Source organism: Somniosus microcephalus, chromosome 19 (assembly GCF_052327205.1).
Source record: "Somniosus microcephalus isolate GS21.2 chromosome 19, FLI_Smic_1.0, whole genome shotgun sequence".
NCBI classification, from domain to species: domain Eukaryota; kingdom Metazoa; phylum Chordata; class Chondrichthyes; order Squaliformes; family Somniosidae; genus Somniosus; species Somniosus microcephalus.
In genome coordinates this window covers 11836713-11856586 of record NC_141005.1, presented here as the reverse complement: position 1 = coordinate 11856586, position 19874 = coordinate 11836713, and the positions used below count along the sequence as shown (strand labels likewise).

At 44.6% G+C, this 19874-nt stretch overlaps 1 protein-coding gene and 1 long non-coding RNA gene across 3 annotated transcripts in view; one reads left to right on the top strand and one right to left on the bottom strand.

The window, feature by feature from the left end:
• Nucleotides 1-1711: 1711 nt before the first annotated feature.
• LOC147103547 (uncharacterized) lies at nucleotides 1712-14750 on the bottom strand. Its single transcript, XR_015081790.1, has 2 exons — nucleotides 14410-14750; nucleotides 1712-1948 (listed from the first exon to the last, which is right to left on the bottom strand). It is a non-coding gene; the product is annotated as an uncharacterized LOC147103547 (long non-coding RNA).
• zdhhc8b (zDHHC palmitoyltransferase 8b) overlaps nucleotides 14058-19874 on the top strand; it is a 262473-nt gene continuing 256656 nt past the window's right edge. For both annotated transcript variants that reach the window (XR_015081788.1, XM_086011956.1), the window contains exon 1: nucleotides 14058-14467. Coding sequence is in view for 1 of the 2 variants with exons in the window: in XM_086011956.1 (XP_085868082.1) it covers nucleotides 14370-14467 (98 nt within the window). In the remaining variant the exon portion in view is untranslated. The remainder of the gene's footprint in view (nucleotides 14468-19874) is intronic.

The window sequence follows — 19874 nt, the reverse complement described above, 5'->3', positions numbered from 1 at the left end:
AGGGGCGCGTCGAAGATCGTTGAGCTTGTGTCGGAGGTCTCAGGTTGTCAGAGGTCAGAGGGTGCATGTTCGTACCCCAAAGTGTGGGTGCTACCAGCGAGTGAGGCTCCTCATATGGCTTGAGAGGGCCAGCCGGCATTTCCCCGTTCAGCCTAAAGGAGGGAACATATACAGGGAACAAACTTTAAACGGCACTTCATTGGCTGTATCTCTGCTCTGGGCGGTGAAAACCCTAAAGACATCGGCAGGCAACGGGGCACGGAGCAGGCGTTCTAACATCCGAGACCGGTGAGCATAAACTTTCTGGCCCATCGCAAGACAACTTAGATAGGTGTAAAGGGTGGGAGTTAAGGGGATTGCTAAAATTGTCATTTTAGTCATTTTCCCTCGATGTGTCCATTTCTCCTCCCCTGCTAAGTGTAATTGTGTTACATACATAGTGATTTCCTCTGTATAGTGTTTATTTTTTCTCTATTTTAATAAACATTGGTTTTCTATGCATCAAACCACTGGTCTCGTTTTGTTTATATCGCTGCTCGTAATAAGTCCGGTGGTCAGAACCAGAGGGGAAGCGATTCGAACCGCACGGGGCTGGAGCAGCTCAGATACGCCTGACTGGCCAGACATAAACCCCAAACCAAAACCCCCTACACTACTGTAGATAGAAATTCCTTCAAATAGCAAAGGCTCTACATAATTTTAACTATGATCTGGTGCTCCTGCCCCATTGCACCTGGCGGAAGTTGTTCAATTAATAATGTGGCCTGGGAAAGGTGTGGAGTGAATTGGAAGGCCCATGACTACCCCCACTGGAAGGCCCCAAATGGCTGTGGCCCAATCCCTGTCGAGAACCATGCACAGAGTAAGAGGAGCTTTCCTGTTAGATTTCTCAAACCTTGGCCTAGCAGGAGGAGACAAGTCGAACACAAATAAGCAAAGATACACTGGAGTAAGATCGCCAGGGGAAACATCCTCCCTGCATCTAGATTGTAGGCCCATTGCTTATAAAGATTTCATTACACATATTGTAGGGTGCAGGGAAATCTTTCCCCATTGTCTGTTTTCACTGTTCAATCTCACGAAAATTCACGAAGATGATTGAAGATTTCATTACACATATTGTAGGGTGCAGGGAAATCTTTCCCCATTGTCTGTTTTCACTGTTCAGTCTCACGAAAATTCACGAAGAAGATTGAAGTGTGGATGTTTGTTGCAAATTATGCATTATTTCCTTGAATATGTCCACCTTCATACCTTTTAGTGTTGTCTCCCAATCTACCATGGGCCAAGCCATGGTTGGATCACTTTTCCTTTTGGGTTTTTATGCCCTAGAGGAATATATGTTTGTTACAATTATGCATTATTTCCTTGAATGTTAGCCATTGTATGCCCACCTTCATACCTTTTAGTGTTGTCTCCCACTCTACCATGGGCCAACTTGTCCCTCATACACCCTTTAGTTTCCTGTTTAGATATTGCGATAGTGCCGGTGAATGGAGTTGAGGCAGAAGATCAGCCATGATCTCATTGAATGGCAGAACAGGCCCGAAGGGTCGACTCCTGCTCCTATTTCTTATGTTAATGAATGTAAGCTGTTGGTGCTTGGAGTGGGCTGACGGAGGGAGTTGATACTAGTATCTAGCACTAAACCTTCAACTACACATCCATGTCATGAAACAAGTAAAAGGACACAATGGCCAAGACTCAGAAGTTTTGCTAATCAATAAGTTTAATGTCAAACACCCTTGGTTTTTCTTCAACTTGTGTATTCGGTGAATCATCCTGGAGATCTTCTCGTTCCAGGAAGCAGAGTTAAGGGCTGGCTCGTAGAATCGAGGGATATTCCCTGCTTCAAACTTGGTTCTTCAGGAATGCTTCAATGAGAGCCGTTGACCAATCTGAAATATGAACTGAAGATGCTGGAAATACTCCGCCGGTCAGACCACATCTGTGGAGGGAAAAACAAGAGTTAGTTTCAGGTCATAGACATAGAAATATGAACTGAAGATGCTGGAAATACTCCGCCAGTCAGACCACATCTGTGGAGAGAAAAAACAAGAGTTAGTTTCAGGTCATAGACATAGAAATAGAAAATAGGAGCCGGTGTAGGCCATTCCTTGATCCCTTTAGCCTTAAGAAATATATCTAACTCCGTCCTGAATATATTTAATGAATTGCTTTCTCCCCATATCCCCATATCCCTTGATCCCTTTAGTATATCTAACTCCGTCTTGAATATATTTAATGAATTGGCCTCTACTGCCTTCTGTGGTAGAGAATTCCTCCTCATCTCTGTCCTAAATGGCTTACTCCTTATCCTTAGATTAAAATTCAGTACCCTGTCCCTGCTTTCTCCCCATATCCCTTTAGCCTTAAGAAATATATCTAACTCCGTCTTGAATATATTTAATGAATTGGCCTCTACTGCCTTCTGTGGTAGAGAATTCCACAGGTTCACCACTCTGGGTGAAGAAATTCCTCCTCATCTCTGTCCTAAATGGCTTACTCCTTATCCTTAGATCCAAATTCAGTACCCTGTCCCTGCTTTCTCCCCATACCCCTTGATGCCTTTAGCCTTAAGAAATATATCTAACTCCATCCTGAATATATTTAATGAATTGCTTTCTCCCCATATCCCTTGATCCCGTTAGCCTTAATATATCTAACTCCGTCTTGAATATATTTAATGAATTGGCCTCTACTGCCTTCTGTGGTAGAGAATTCCACAGGTTCACCACGCTCTGGGTGAAGAAATTCCTCCTCATCTCAGTCCTAAATGGCTTACCCCTTATCCTTAGATTAAAATTCAGTAGTTAGATCTGTGGTTCAGTGGATAAAGAATTACACGGATGCTGTACATAAACAAACAACAGGTCTTTACTGGAGGAGGGTCATCTCTAGACTGGAGTACAGAGGCATGCGCACAGCTTATATACCGGTGTGGTTACTGCCGGTACTACAGTATACAGGAATGGTAAAAAGTAGTTCTGACTTAAAGCACATACACTACAAGTACCCTGTCCCTGCTTTCTCCCCATATCCCTTTAGCCTTAAGAAATATATCTAACTCCGTCTTGAATATATTTAATGAATTGCTTTCTCCCCATATCCCTTGATCCCGTTAGCCTTAATATATCTAACTCCGTCTTGAATATATTTAATGAATTGGCCTCTACTGCCTTCTGTGGTAGAGAATTCCACAGGTTCACCACTCTCTGGGTGAAGAAATTCCTCCTCATCTCTGTCCTAAATGGCTTACTCCTTATCCTTAGATTAAAATTCAGTACCCTGTCCCTGCTTTCTCCCCATATCCCTTTAGCCTTAAGAAATATATCTAACTCCGTCTTGAATATATTTAATGAATTGGCCTCTACTGCCTTCTGTGGTAGAGAATTCCACAGGTTCACCACTCTGGGTGAAGAAATTCCTCCTCATCTCTGTCCTAAATGGCTTACTCCTTATCCTTAGATCCAAATTCAGTACCCTGTCCCTGCTTTCTCCCCATACCCCTTGATGCCTTTAGCCTTAAGAAATATATCTAACTCCGTCTTGAATATATTTAATGAATTGCTTTCTCCCCATATCCCTTGATCCCGTTAGCCTTAATATATCTAACTCCGTCTTGAATATATTTAATGAATTGGCCTCTACTGCCTTCTGTGGTAGAGAATTCCACAGGTTCACCACGCTCTGGGTGAAGAAATTCCTCCTCATCTCAGTCCTAAATGGCTTACCCCTTATCCTTAGATTAAAATTCAGTAGTTAGATCTGTGGTTCAGTGGATAAAGAATTACACGGATGCTGTACATAAACAAACAACAGGTCTTTACTGGAGGAGGGTCATCTCTAGACTGGAGTATAGAGGCATGCGCACAGCTTATATACCGGTGTGGTTACTGCCGGTACTACAGTATACAGGAGCGGTAAAAAGTAGTTCTGACTTAAAGCACATACACTACAAGTACCCTGTCCCTGCTTTCTCCCCATATCCCTTTAGCCTTAAGAAATATATCTAACTCCGTCTTGAATATATTTAATGAATTGCTTTCTCCCCATACCCCTTGATCTCTTTAGCCTTAATATATCTAACTCCGTCTTGAATATACTTAATGAATTGGCCTCTACTGCCTTCTGTGGTAGAGAATTCCACAGGTTCACCACTCTCTGGGTGAAGAAATTCCTCCTCATCTCAGTCCTAAATGGCTTACCCCTTATCCTTAGATTAAAATTCAGTAGTTAGATCTGTGGTTCAGTGGATAAAGAATTACACGGATGCTATACATAAACAAACAACAGGTCTTTACTGGAGGAGGGTCATCTCTAGACTGGAGTACAGAGGCATGCGCACAGCTTATATACCGGTGTGGTTACTGCCGGTACTACAGTATACAGGAGCTGTAAAAAGTAGTTCTGACTTAAAGCACATACACTACAAGTACCCTGTCCCTGCTTTCTCCCCATATCCCTTTAGCCTTAAGAAATATATCTAACTCCGTCTTGAATATATTTAATGAATTGCTTTCTCCCCATATCCCTTGATCTCTTTAGCCTTAATATATCTAACTCCGTCTTGAATATATTTAATGAATTGGCCTCTACTGCCTTCTGTGGTAGAGAATTCCACAGGTTCACCACTCTCTGGGTGAAGAAATTCCTCCTCATATCTCTGTCCTAAATGGCTTACCCCTTATCCTTAGACTGACCCCTGGTTCTGGACTCCCTGGCCATCGAAAACACCCTTCCTGCATCTAGTTTGTCTACTAGTCCTGTTAGTATAAGTTTCAAGAGTTGGTGACCTTTCTTCAGAACTAGAAAATGTTACGAGATCCCACGTGGCTCCCCATGCACCATCAATCCACTAGCGATCGAGTTCAACTCCTCCACTCTCCCGCTGTGGTGGAAAGTGTGCGTGGGATGTCCGTTGTTACCTGGTGAGTTGCTGATGCTCCTCTGCACAGGGGCATACTCGGCCATCTGGAGATGAGGCAGTGGCAAACAGGTGGAAAAGTGGAAACGCTTTGAGCGGAGTTCCCACCACATTCACGCTGTTCCGCTCCTCAGGCACCTCATCGCCATGACCCAGGCGCAGTGCTCCTGCTGCTCCGCTCCTCACTTCCATGACCCAGACGTAGCGCTCCGGCTGCTCCGCTCCTCACTTCCATGACCCAGACGTAGCACTCCTGCTCCTGCTCCTCCTCCTGCTGCTGCTGCTGCTGCTCCGCTCCTCACTTCCATGACCCAGACGTAGCACTCCTGCTCCTGCTGCTGCTCCTGCTCCTCCTCCTGCTCCGCTCCTCACTTCCATGACCCAGACGTAGCACTCCTGCTCCTGCTGCTGCTCCTGCTCCTGCTGCTCCGCTCCTCACTTCCATGACCCAGACGTAGCGCTCCTGCTCCTCCTCCTCCTCCTCCTGCTGCTGCGCTCCTCGCTTCCTCACTAATGCTTGCTCAGAAACCGCCTTCATATTTATAGCAGGGCCCTTCAATCCCAATAAAGCCTTCAATCCCAAATAAGGCCATCAATCCCAAATCAAGCCTTAAATCCCAATGCCTTCAATCCCAAATAAGGCCTTCAATCCCAATAAAGTCTTCAATCCCAATAAAGCCTTTAATCCCAATAAAGCCATCAATCCCTAATAAGGCCTTCAATGCCTAATCAAGCCTTCAATCCCAAATAAGGCCTTGGCATTATGACAAAATCAGGGTCAATACCTGTGTGTGTCTAGAAAGCTTCAATTGACCCCCAGTATCCACGACCTTTGGGGGGAGAGAGTTCCAGATTTCCACCACCCTTTGTGTGAAGAAGTGCTTCTTGACATCACCCCTGAACTGCCTGGCTCTAATTTTAAGGTTATGCTCCCTTGTTCTGGACTCCCCCCACCAGAGGAAATAGTTTCTCTCTACCCTGTCGAATCCTGCAATTATCTTAAAGACCTCGATTAGAACATCCCTGCGATGAAATACGCCATTCATCACTCATCTGTATTCTCTGTGTGCCTGTGACTGTGGTTTAGTTTCAGTTTCATTTCCCTCACCTCAGTTCCGTTTCCTCACTTGTATTGTATTGTGTAGGGCTCCGCCCATACCTGGCCCCTATGTAAGCAGGCCCAGCGTGTCTCGCATCCAGTACAGCAGACATCTGGATGGGGAGACACTTCTCTACTGTGTTACCTTCTAAGTTAATAAAAGCCTTGCTTTGTTCCACCAACATTGAGTCTCGGATTTATTGAGGCACATCAATCCCACAATCTTCTAAACTCGAGGGAACACAAGCCCAGTCTGTGCAACCTGTCCTCGTAATTTAACGCTTTTAGCCCCGGTATCATTCTGGTGAATCTGCGCTACCCACCCTCCATGGCCGATATATCCTTCCTGAGGTGCGGGGCCCAGGACTGGATGCAGTTACTCCAGGTGGGGCCTGTCTGAGATGCTGTACAACTGCATTCCAATTCAGACATATCTGTCTCGATGTCTAAGATGCTCTGCAAGTGCTTTCGAGGGCAATTTGTCATTTCTAACCTAAATTAGTTCAAGCATCATTTACATTCCTTGGCGGTGAGTAATGCCAATATACATTGTTTGTGGGCAGCCGTTATAAATGACCGCTGCTTCTCACTTACTGATTCCATGACTCAACTCTCTCGTTCTCTCTCATTTGCACCACACTCTCCCAAAACCTACAGCTGGTCCCAATCGAGCCACTCTCTGTCAAGCAATGGAGATTAATTTAGCTCCACCACAGGCCAAGCCAATTGTCGAAAGTCAGCTCTGATAGAAATTGGATTGGAATGAAGTGCAGAGTGATGTTAATTCCCCTCTCAGTTCACAACACGCCCTGTATCGGGCTAACTTCCTGCCGTGCTAGCCTTGACTCACGAAATCTACACCGACACTCCCAGTGCCTTAAGAAATATATCCAACTCTTTCTTGAATATATTTAATGAACTGGCCTCCACTGCCCTCTGTGGCAGAGAATTCCACAGGTTCACCACTCTCTGGGTGAAGAAATTCCTCCTCATTTCAGTCCTAAATGGCTTACCCCTTATCCTTAGACTATGATCCCTGGTTCTGGACTCCCTGGCCATCAGGAACATCCTTCCTGCATCTAGTCTGTCCAGGCCTGACAGAATTTTATAGGTTTCGATGAGATCCCCTCTCAGTCTTCTAAACTCCAGTGAGTATAAGCCCAATCGACACAATCTCTCCTCATACATCATTCCTGCCATCCCAGGTATCAGCCTGGTGAATCTTCGCTGCACTCCCTCCATGGCAAGAACGTCCTTCCTTAGGTAAGGCGACCAAAACTGCACACAATACTCAAGGTGTGGTCTCACCAAGGCCCTGTACAACTGTAGCAAGACATCCTTGTTCCTGTACTCGAACCCTCTTACTACGAAGGCCAACATACCGTTTGCCTTCTTAACCGCCTGCTGCACCTGCATGCTTACCTTCAGCGACTGGTGCACAAGAACACCCAGGTCTCTTTGCACTTCCCCTTCTCCCAATCTATTGCCATTCAAATAATAATCTGCCTTCCTGTTTTTGCCACCAAAGTGGATAACCTCACATTTATCCACATTATAGTGCATTTGCCATGTTTCTGCCCAATCACCCAACCTGTCCAAATCGTACTGGAGTTTCACGACATCCTCCTCACAGCTTACCCTCCCACCCAGCTTTGTGTCGTCTGCAAATTTGGAGATATTACATCCAATTCCCTCGTCCAGATCATTAATATATATTGTGAACAGCTGGGGTCCTAGGACCGATCCTTGCGGTACCCCACTAGTCACTGCCTGCCACTCGGAAAACGACCCGTTTATTCCAACTCTTTGCTTACTGTCCGCCAACCAGTTCTCTATCCAAGTCAATACCTTGCCCCCAATCCCATGTGCCTTAATTTTGCACGCTAATTTCTTATGTGGGACCTTATCGAAAGCCTTCTGAAAGTCCAAATACACCACATCCACTGGTTCTCCCTTATCTATTTTACCAGTTACATCCTCAAAAAATTCCAGTAGATTAGTCAAGCATGATTTACCTTTTGTAAATCCATGTTGACTTTGTCCGATCCTGTCACTGTTTCCCAAGTGCTCTGCTATTACATCTTTGATAATGGACTCTAGCATTTTCCCCACTACTGATGTCAGGCTTACCGGTCTATAATTCCCCGCTTTTTCTCTACCACCTTTTTTGAATAGTGGGGTAACATTAGCTACCCTCCAATCCATGGGTACAGTTCCAGAGTCTATCGAGTTCTGGAAGATGACCAGCAATGCATCTACTATTTCTAGGGCCACTTCCTTAAGTATCCTCAGGTAAGGCGACCAAAACTGCACACAATACTCAAGGTGTGGTCTCACCAAGGCCCTGTGTAATTCTGGTACTTCCCTAATTGTATTGTACAATACAGAATAGCCCAGATAAGGATAAATCCAGTAAAATTAATTTGTATTTAAGATTAAACAGTTATCCTGCACATACCATTTCTATTTACTCAAAATATCAATGTCATTGTCTGGATCTGTGAAATCAAATCATCCTGAGAATGTAATTTTAGTCCATTGTTATTTAAGATCATATTTTTGACCTTTCTCTACACAAGATTAACTTGTTACTGGGGTCACTGTTGATTGGTTGATACGACACTTTCTAGTGTGGAACCAAACCACACATTGAGCATTGAGGTACCTAAGGCAGTGATCAGCCCATTGAGTGAGTCAGAGGGAAACTCAGCCGGGCTCTCACCGCCCCCCGCCAGCACCCGAGCACTTTGCAATGCCTCCTGATGACATTCACATGTGTATAAATGCTGAGTGGGGAAAGGAATGGACTCACCTGTGTTGCCACCCCAATGTTAAAAAAGACTAGCATTTATATATAGCGCCTTTCGCAACCAGCGGACCCCCCAAAACGCTTTGCAGCCAATGAAGTACTTTTGAAGTGTAGTGACGGTTGTAATGTAGGAAATGCAGCAGCCAATTTGCGCACAACAAGCTCCCACAAACAGCAATGTGAAAATGACCAGATAATCTGTTTCAGTGATGTTGATTGAGGGATAAATATTGGCCCCAGGGCACCGGGGAAGAACTCCCCCTGCTCTTCTTCAAAATAGAGCCATGGGATCTTTTATGTCCACCTGAGAGCAGACTGGGCCTCGGTTTAATGTCTCAGCCGAAAGACAGCGCCTCCGACAGTGCAGCACTCCCTCAGAGTGTCAGCGTGGATTTTTGTGCTCAAGTCTCTGAGAAGAGGACTTGAACCCACAACCTTCTGACCCAGAAGATAAGAGTGCTACCCACTGAGCCACAGCTGACACATAACTAGCTGACTGACACTCCTGCCTGGAATACTTAGCTGAGGTACTATTTGTATTTCACCATAAGAAGGGGGCTTCAGGAGAGAAGGGGAGGAAATTGGAGAGAGGGAAAAATATCTGCTTTTAGGATCTTCTGTCAATTAATAATTCATGTCTTGAAATTTACAGAAAATCATTACAGTATATACTATCTGTTTGACAAAAAGTTGGCATGAAAGATATTCCCTGGACAGCATAGTAACAATGTTGGTCCTTTTATTCTTCTTCGAAATAATGCCATGGAATCTTTTACATCCACCTGAGAGGGCAGACGGGGCCTCGGTTTAATGTCACATCCGAAAGATGCCACCTCCATCTCCTTAATGTCTGCTTATGTGGCTTGGTGTCAAATGTTGTCTGATGACGCTCCAGTGAGTGCCTAGGGGTGTTTTACTACGTTAAAGGTGCTATATAAATGCAAGTTGTTGATTCATAGAATCATAGAAATTTACGGCTCAGAAGGAGGCCATTTGGCCCATCGTATCTGTGCCGGCCGAAAAAGAGCTATCCAGCCTAATCCCACTTCCCAGCTCTTGGTCTGTAGCCCTGTAGGCTACAGCCCTTCAAGTGCATATCCAAGTACATTTTAAGTACACAGTATCAGCTGTGGCTCAGTGGGCAGCACTCTTGCCTCTGAGTCAGATGATTGTGGGTTCATAGTCCCACTGAATGGGACTTGAACACAAAAATTTAGGCCGACACTCCAGCGCAGTACTGAGGGAGTGCTGCACTGGCGGAGGTGCTATAATTCAGATGAGATGTTAAATTGAGGCCCTATCTGCTCTCTCAGGTGGATGTAAAAGATCCCATGGCACTATTTGGAAGCAGAGCAGGGGAGTTCTCCCTGGTGTCCTGGCCAATATTTATCTCTCAATCAACATCACTAAAACTGAAAGAAAGGCAGGTATGGCAGCTCAACATTCCTGGTTACAGGGTTTTCAGACGGGATAGAGAGGGGGGTAAAAAAGGAGGGGTGGGGTTCGCAGTATTGATTAAAGAAACAATTACAGCTGTGAGGAGGGATGATATGTTCAAAAGATCATCAAATGAGACCATATGGGTTGAATTGAAGAACAAAAAAGGGGCGATCACACTGCTGGTGCCCCAAAACAGTCAGAGGGAGCTAGAAGAGCAAATATGTAGGCAAATTTCTGAGAAGTGCAAAAGCTATACGGCAGTAATAGTAGGGGATTTCAACTACCCTAATATAAACTGGGATAAAATTAGTGTAAAAGGTATAGAGGGTGCGGAATTCCTAAAATGCATTCAGGAGAACTTTTTTAGCCAGTATGTAACAAGCCCAACAAGGGAGGGGGCAATTCTGGACTTAATTTTAGGGAATGAAGCTGGGCAGGTGGAAGGAGTATCAGTGGGAGAGCATTTTGGTGCTAGTGATCATAATTCAGTTAGATTTAGGGTAGTTATGGAAAAGGACAAAGATAGACCAGGAATAAAAGTTCTCAATTGGGGAAAAGCCAATTATGCGAAACTGAGATGGGATTTAGCCAAAGTGGACTGGAAACAGCTACTTGAAGGTAAATCAGTGTCAGAGCAGTGGGAGGCATTCAAGGAGGAGATCCGGAGGGTTCGAGCAAGTATGTTCCCTAAAAGAAAAAGGGTGGGACAAACAAATCTAGAGCCCCCTGGATGTCAAGGGACATACAGGGTAGGATAACAAAAAGGGAGGCTTATGACAGCTACTGAGGGCTTAATACTGCAGAAACTCTAGAGGAGTATAGAAAGTGCAGGGGTACAATTAAAAAGGAAATTAGGAAAGCAAAAAGAGAACATGAAAAAATGTTGGCAAGTAAAATCAAGGAAAACCCAAAGATGTTTTATAAATACATTAAGAGCAAGAGGATAACTAAAGAAAGAGTAGGGCCTATTAGAGATCTTGAGGGTAATCTGTGTGTGGAGGCGGAAGACGTGGGTATGGTTCTCAATGAATACTTTGCATCTGTTTCCACAAAAGAGAGGGGCGATGCAGACATTGCAATCAGGGAGGAATGTGAAATATTAGATGAAATAAACATAGTGAGAGAGGAGGTATTAAGGGGCTTAGCAGCTTTGAAAGTGGATAAATCCCCAGACCCGGATGAAATGTATCCCAGGCTGTTAAGAGAAGCAAAAGAGGAAATAGCAGAGGCTCTGACCATCATTTTCCAATCCTCTCTGGCTACAGGTATGGTGCCGGAGGACTGGAGGACTGCTAACGTTGTACCTTTGTTTAAAAAGGGAGAAAGGGATAGACCAAGTAATTATAGGTCAGTCAGTCTAACCTCGATGGTGAGAAAATTATTGGAAAAAGTTCTGAGGGACAGGATAAATCTTCATTTAGAAAGACATGGATTAATCAAGGACAGTCAGCATGGATTTGTTAAGGGAAGGTCGTGTCTGACTAACTTGATTGAATTTTTTGAGGAGATAACAAGGAGGGTAGATGAGGGTAGTGCATTTGATGTAGTGTATATGGATTTTAGCAAGGCTTTTGATAAGGTCCCACATGGCAGACTGGTCATGAAAGTGAAAGCCCATGGGATCCAGGGTAAAGTGGCAAGTTGGATCCAAAATTGGCTCAGAGGCAGGAAGCAAAGGGTAATGGTCAAAGGGTGTTTTTGTAACTGGAAGGTTGTTTCCAGTGGGGTTCGCAGGGCTCAGTACTAGGTCCCTTGCTTTTTGTGATATATATCAACGATCTAGACTTGAATATAGGGGGTATGATTAAGAAGTTTGCAGATGATACTCAAATTGGCTGTGTGGTTGATACTGAAGAAGGAAGCTATAGACTGCAGGAAGATATCAATGAACTGGTCAGGTGGGCAGAACAGTGGCAAATGGAATTCAATCCGGAGAAGTGCAAGGTAATGTATTTGGGGAGGGCTAACAAGGAAAGGGAATACACATTAAATGGTAGGACACTGAGAAGTGTAGAGGAACAAAGGGACCTTGGAGTGCATGTCCACAGATCCCTGAAGGTAGCAGGCCAAGTAGATAAGGTGGTTAAGAAGGCATACGGAATACTTGCCTTTATTAGCCGTGGCATAGAATACAAGAGCAGGGGGGGTTATGCTTCAATTGTATAAAACACTAGTTAGGCCTCAGCTAGAGTACTGCGTGCAGTTCTGGTCATCACATTACAGGAAAGATGTGATTGCACTAGAGAGGGTACAGAGGAGATTTACAAGGATGTTGCCTGGACTGGAAAATTTTAGCTACGAGGAAAGATTGGATAGGCTGGGGTTGCTTTCTTTGGAACAGAGGAGGCTAAGGGGAGACCTAATTGGGGTGTATAAAATTATGAGGGGCATAGATAGAGTGGATAGGAAGGACCTATCTCCCTTAGCAGAGGGGTCAACAACCAGGGGGCATAGATTTAAAGTAATTGGTAGGAGGTTTAGAGGGGATTTGAGGGGAAATTTCTTCACCCAGAGAGTAGTGGGGGTCTGGAACTCACTGCCTGAAAGGGTGGTAGAGGCAGAAACCCTCATCACATTTAAAAAGTGCTTGGATGTGCACTTGACGTGCTGTAACTTACAGGGCTACGGACCAGGAGCTGGAAAGTGGGATTAGGTTGGATAGCTCTTTGTCGGCCGCCACTGCAATGGTCTCCTTCCTTGCTGTAAATTTCTATGAAAACAGATTATCTGGTCATTAACACATTGCTGCTGTTGGGAGCAAACTGGCTGCTGTGTTTCCGACATTACAACAGTGACTACACTTCAAATAGTACTTAATTGGCTGTAAAGCGCTTTGGGATGTCCGGTGGTCGTGAAAGGTACTATATAAATGCAAGTCTTTCTTTCTTGGTGTCAAATGTTTTCTAATGACACTCCGACAAGTGCATTGGGGTGTTTTACTATGTTAAGTCATCCTCGGTTCTGAGGGACTGGCTATGAATAATAAGTTTTACTATGTTAAAGGTACTGTGTAAATGCAAGTTGTTGACAGAAGGGTCAAATAACCAGAAGACACAGATTGGCAAAAGAACCATGAGGGGGAAAAATATTACGCAGAGAGTTGTTATGATCTGGAATGCACTGCCTCAGAGCGGTGGAAGCAGATTCAATAGTAACTTTCATACAGATACACACACATGCATAGTAACTTTCGAAAGGGAATTGGATAAATACATAAAGGGAAAACAATCTGCAGGTCTATGGGAAAGAGCAGGGGACTAATTGCAGCCAGCACATGGGCCGATTGAGCTCTGCCATTCCACAACTCCTGTGCGCTCGGCGACTCAGCATGAATGGAGCGAAACCGCAACGGAACGGGTGGGCAGGGCCCTCGTCCACAGTCGCAGCCAATAGGAAAAGTCGCGCCCGCAACGCTCCGATCAGAAGGAGGTCCATTGCGCCATGCAAATTAGGACGGGGGAAAGAGGGCGGGGCTTCCCGGGGAGAGTCCAATCCGGACGTAGGGACGGGGCCGGCGCGAGGCTGCGCCTTGACGTCAACAGAGCCCCACTCCTATCAAGGGAGCCACGCCCAGAGCCACGCCCCCCTCTCCCGCGCGGTTGCTAGGGGATTTTTTCTCTCCGATCAGGACACCATCGGCGTGGGACTGCGACTTGACGTCAGCAGAGCCCCGCCCCTCCAGCAGAGCCCCGCCCCCCCTCCCCAGCAAGCCCCGACCTCCCTCCCCAGCAAGCCCCGACCTGCTCTCGCGCAGTTGCTCGGGGTTTTTTTTCTCTCCAATCAGGACGAGGGGCGTGGGCTGGGCGGGGCCGACGTGAGACTGCGCCTTGACGCCAGCCGAGCCCCACCCCCTCCTCCCCAGCAGGCCCCGCCCTCCTCTCGCGCGGTTGCTAGGGGTTTTCCTCCTCCCGGTCCCCCGGCCCGGCCTCGGCCCTCGGCCCACCTCCTCACTCGCCTGTCAGCTCGGTCGCTGTGAGGTGTTTTCTCTCTCTCTCTCTCTCTATATATATATATTATTATTATAGATTATATATTTTTTGTTGTCGCTCGGCCCCTCACTCTCCTCCCTCTCGAGACTATGTGGAAATTACAGGATGCCCAGTGGAAAGAGATTTAAACCCACCAAATACATACCGGTGTCGACAGCCGCCGCCTTGCTAGTGGGAGCCACCACCTTATTCTTCGTCTTCACGTAAGTAGCGAGCGGGAGGAGAGGAGGGGGGAGGCAGGGAAATATTTCTGTGGGGCTGAGAGCGGCTGAAAGCCGGGTGGGTTTCTCAGTGGGTTTGAGTGCGGTTGCTAGGCGGTTAGTTTGACAGGGACTGCAGGCCCTCACTGGGCATCTGCTCATCCATCCCATCAGCTGCTCCTCTGCCGATTGTATTTATGTACCAAACGTGTACCTCAATGTCAGATAAATCGGAAGGCGTTGCAACGTAAATCACGTTCTACTTTTTAATGTGCATTGAAATCTATTGATGGTTTGGTTGTGATTTATTTTGCATATTGAGATTCTTGCGTACACTTTTATGTATGTATATCTGTGTATGTATATGTATCTACAAATGCATGTGTGCATATATCTGCATATATGTGTGTGTGTATATATAAATATAGTTGAAGGGCTTAGTCCGTTAGCGTCTCATTTACTGCGAATTTCTTTCTCTGGGGAATGCAGGCTCAAACATTGTTGATTTACGAATTACGTGATTGTCGATACATTTTTCATATTTGCACGATTAAAATTGGATTTTGCTAATCAGAAAAGAAGTGTCCCCAGTTGGTGAGAATTGTGGGGAGCTGCTTGCCACTGTGTCTGAAAGTCTGTCTCGTGTTTCTGCTGGCTTGCAAATCATCGGTAATAATTGGTAATATGAATGGTCAGATGGTACGTGCTGGAAAAAGAAGGCGAGAAAGGAAAGTTTTCAGTGCGAGAACTGCTGTGGGTAAAATGTGTTGGAGAGAAGAGAACAAATGAGAGCGTTCTGGTGATTGAAGTACTTTGTGTCTAATAATATGACATTTGAAAATGGGAATTAGAACCTGTTGATTTTTCTGTATTATTTACAAGAGACTTTTTGATTTTTTTAATGCTGATTTGCATTGTTTTAAATATTTATCTTCCTAGACGTTTAAGCGTTATAGTAACAGGGTAAGCTAAATTCTGACTTAAAACTCCTATAAAAAGGAGTAAGCCTATTGCATTAAACTCTACTCTTGTACTTTACTCTGCAAGCAGATGCCAACCCAACATAAATGTCATTGCATTTGTAAAATAATTAAGTGGGTCTAGAACTTTTGATCTGTTTAAAGATATTACGTTGAACTTAACTGATGTGCATCTGTTTAAAAACAAGGCCAACAATATTGTAATGTATACAACATTGAAGGGACTACTTTGTTTTGCGGATGTACATCCTTAGTTGCGAGCGTATATCACAGACGCGTATCGATTTGTATAGTCAGTGCTGAAGTTCGTTACCCAGTAAAGATCACTTGAAGTTACTCAGTCTCTGCTGCTTTGTTATTTTATGTAGTTGTGTGTAGTGGTACAAACACAACAAATATAAATGGCTATTTTGAGTCCTGTAAAAGGGCTAATTTATCTTCCAATTTCTCGTGCTGATGAGTGGCCTGTAGCTGAAACCTTGATCTACCTTTTTTCTTTTCAGATGCTGATGAGTCTGCTGCATGTTCTGTTTATTTCAGATTTCCAGACATTGCAGTTTCTTGTTCTCGTCGTCACTTCTGTTTGATTCATTGCCCCCTTCTCTTCCAGCAATGGCAGCCTTGCAAAAAAGTTCTGTCCCTTTTTTCATTGTCGTTTCCCTTCCCTTCCCTTTTCCATTCTGTTCGCTGTCATTGTGCTTTTCCCCTCTTATTTATGACTACGCATTTGCCAAAATCTGCTTTTACAGCTCTTTTTTTCTTTCCAGTTTGGGTTACCTGCTTTGTGTGTACTCGATTCTTCAGCTTTATCATATTTTTCTTCTGTTCTGTCCTGTAACGTGGCTTTGCTTAACTTCGAATCTCCAGTTCTGACGAAAGATCGATCGCCAAAACCATAACCTGACTTTTTTTTCTCTTTTTAGATGCTGATTGGCCTTTTGTTTTTTCTAGTTTTTATTTCAGGTTTCCAGCATTTGCAATTTTATCCTCTAAAAGCACCTCCAGTGTATTTAAAATACTAGCAAGCTATAATCTGGCATTTTCAGACGTACAGCACTGTAGATCTGCAGTCTCGATCCTGCAGTGCTTTAATAACCTATCTGTGAATGGAACTGCTTCAGTCATTAAATGTGGTTTGACAGGAAAAGGATTTGCTTGCGCTGTAGCTGTTAGAAATGATTCTGCTGCACTACATTTTGAGTCAGGTTTAGAAACCTGTTTGGCAGGTCATTTCTGTCCACATCAATATTTTATGCAGATATTGGAAGAAAATGTGCATTGCGAGTTGACGGACTGATTTGTGATGGTGCCTGCAATTCCTGGCATTTTAAGTGCTGCAAGCTGTGTGCTATGCAAAGATTTTATTTTCAGCCACGGGAGGATGGTTTTTAAAGTGCAGTATTAATCATCCATTCTACCTCGCAATACAACGGTTTGCCTCCTCTTTGTATTCCCAGCTAATTTTTTTATGGGATTCTCAGAATGTTGAATGCTTCACCCTCCCCAAGCTCTCTTTTCCCCCCCCCCCCCCCCCCCTACAACTTCCGTGTCAAACGCTGGGATTATGTGACAGAACATGCAGGTCTCCTCCATACTATTGGTTGCTGCTTGCAAATTTGGGGAGTGGCGGGGGGAGGGGTGAGTAGTTGGGAAATGCTCTAATGGCAGAAATTTGGCACTGCAAGACTTTAGTTTAAAAGTTTAATGTTCCATTGGCTCATCAATACTTTATATTGAGCTGGCTTTTTGTTTTAAGGAGAGGTTGCGGAGGGAGGGCTCTGATTTTTGGGCTGAAGTGAAGGAATTCATACTGTTGTAGTCACAGCTGGAAGTCGCAGTGGTGGATGGTGTGGAAACCTGTCCATTCCTTGTGGGGCAGAGAACACTCGGTATACTGTCCAACATGCTGCTCAGTAAATGTGCTGAGGAAGCAAAGGCAGAGCCAATTACCGTATATCTCATTAACTAAAACTCCTAGAGGAGAAATCTATGGCCAGGAGTGGGGGAGTTGTGGAGGGGGGAGGGGTAAATAGAATGTAGCTATAGAACCATGTTTAGATGTAGGTTGGATTGTTGTATACGATTTGTCTACTTTCTTTAATTTTCCATAATTTGTAATTGCAATGCTGTACCTACAGTACAGTAGGTTAACAAATGTTTAAACATCAAGGGTTAATATCAGTACATTATGATCTTAAAATGCCATTGTTAGAACATAATAAAAACATAAGAATTAGGAGTCGGCCATAGGGCCCCTCGAGCCTGCTCCGCCATTCAATAAGATCATGGCTGACCTTCAACCTCAACTCCTTTCCCGCCCGATCCCCATATCCCTGGATTCCCCTAGAGTCCAAAAATCTATCGATCTCTGTCTTGAATATACTCAACTACCCAGAATCCACAGCCCTCGGGTAGAGAATTCCAAAGATTCACAACCCTCTGAGTGAAGAGATTTCTCCTCATCTCAGTCCTAAATGGCCCACCCTTTATCCTGAGACTATAACCCCTCGTACTAGTCACTCCAGCCAGGGGAAACAGCCTCTCAGCATCTGCCCTCTCAAGCCCTGTAAGAATTTTAAACATTTCAATGAGATTACCTCTCATTCTTCTAAACTCCAGAGAATATAGGCCCATTCTACTCAATCTCTCCTCATAGGACATCTAGTGAACATTCGTTGCAGTCCCTCTAAGGCAACTGTATCCTTCCTTTGGTAGGGAGACCAAAACTGTACACAGTATTCCAGGTGTGGACTCACCAAAGCCCTATGTAATTGCAGGAATACTTCTTTACTCCAAACTCCTTGCAATAAAGGCTAACATACCATTTGCCTTCCTAATTGCTTGCTGTACCTGCATGTTAACTTACTGTGATTTTTGTATAATGACACCCAAATCCCATTATTAGGTAGCTGTGGTGTTGATGGAATATCTGATATCTATTCCCCTTGTGGTACACCACAGTATAGCACTGTGTCCAAGGCTTTGGTACTCCATAATGGGGCGTCTCCCTCTTGCCCCTCAGCAGATGTACTGTTTGATGTACTCTGGGGAAACTGTTGGTACCAGATTATATAATGAAGAGATTGCAACTGTGGGCCTTGACGAAGTTATTTAATCAAGTACAGAATTGAGGATGAGCCAAACTGAAGCAAACAGGTGTTGGGCAGATTTGGGACTTAAGTCTTATAATCTTCTTGGTTGCAAGTTAGTTGCATAGCAAAAGGCACGTTTAATATGCTGGATTCCCAGGAGAGCAGTGATGTCTGTGTACCACATTCCCTGTTTGGTGTTGCCACCCTTGAACCCCATTAAAGTGGAAATTGATGGCAGTTTGTGGGACCCACCAAAATGTGCGTCTCCGATGTCATGGGGTCTCTGCAGAGTTGCAGCGGGAGAGCCTGTGGATTGAGGCTTTCATTTTAATGATTGTGAGTTTCCCTCCAACGGTGCCAATGTTTAGGCTTGTTCAGTATTGTCACTATAATGCTTTCAACATGTTGATTTAAAAACCACGATTCAGTATTTGTTTAAAAAGAAACTTGTGTGAAACATTACTGAGAGCTTTCTAAATATACAACTTAAAAAAAAAAAAAAAAGTTCTCCTGAAGTTTGGCTGCGCCTTCCCAGCTGGAAGGGTGGGTTGGCCAACAGCATTGTATAATCAGTTGTAAGGTCACTTATTCTTTTCTTCCTTCAACAACAACAACTTGCATTTATATAGCACCTTAACGTAGTAAAACGTTCCTTTGTGCTTCGCAGGAGCGATTATCAAGCAAAATTGGACACCGAGATATTAGAACAGGTGACCAAAAGCTTGGTCAAAGAGGTAGGTTTTAAGGGGCGTCTTAAACAAGAGAGAGGTTTAGGCAGGGGCAAGGCCATGGAGGGATTTGAAAACAAGGATGAGGATTTTAAAATCGAGGCATTGCTAGACCAAGAGCTAATGTAGGCCAGCGAGCACAGGGGTGATGGGTGAACGGGACTTGGTGCGAGGTAGGATACGAGCAGCAGAGTTTTGGATGAGCTCAAGTTTATGGAGGGTGGACTATGGGAGGCCGGCCAGGAGAGCATTGGAATAGTTGAGTTTAGAGGTAATAAAGGCATGGGTGAGGGTTTCAGCAGATGATGAGCTGTGGCAGGGTGGAGATGGGCCATGTTACGGAGGTGGAAGATGTCGGTCTTGGTGATAGAGAGGATATGCCCTTACCTTCTTTTAAATCTGTGCATCCCCACAGCAGCTGAGGCTTGAGAGCTCACTGTGGAGAATCATGAGCTCCAATGTGCCTTATATACTGTACTAATCGTATTATGCTATTTCTGCTTTTGGATTTCAGGCTGGTAGCTGTGAAGATTCCCCAGCAATTTTTCTGTGATCTTAAATAGAACATGTGAATGTTTTCTCTTGAGGAAATTTGTTTTATTGCATGTGG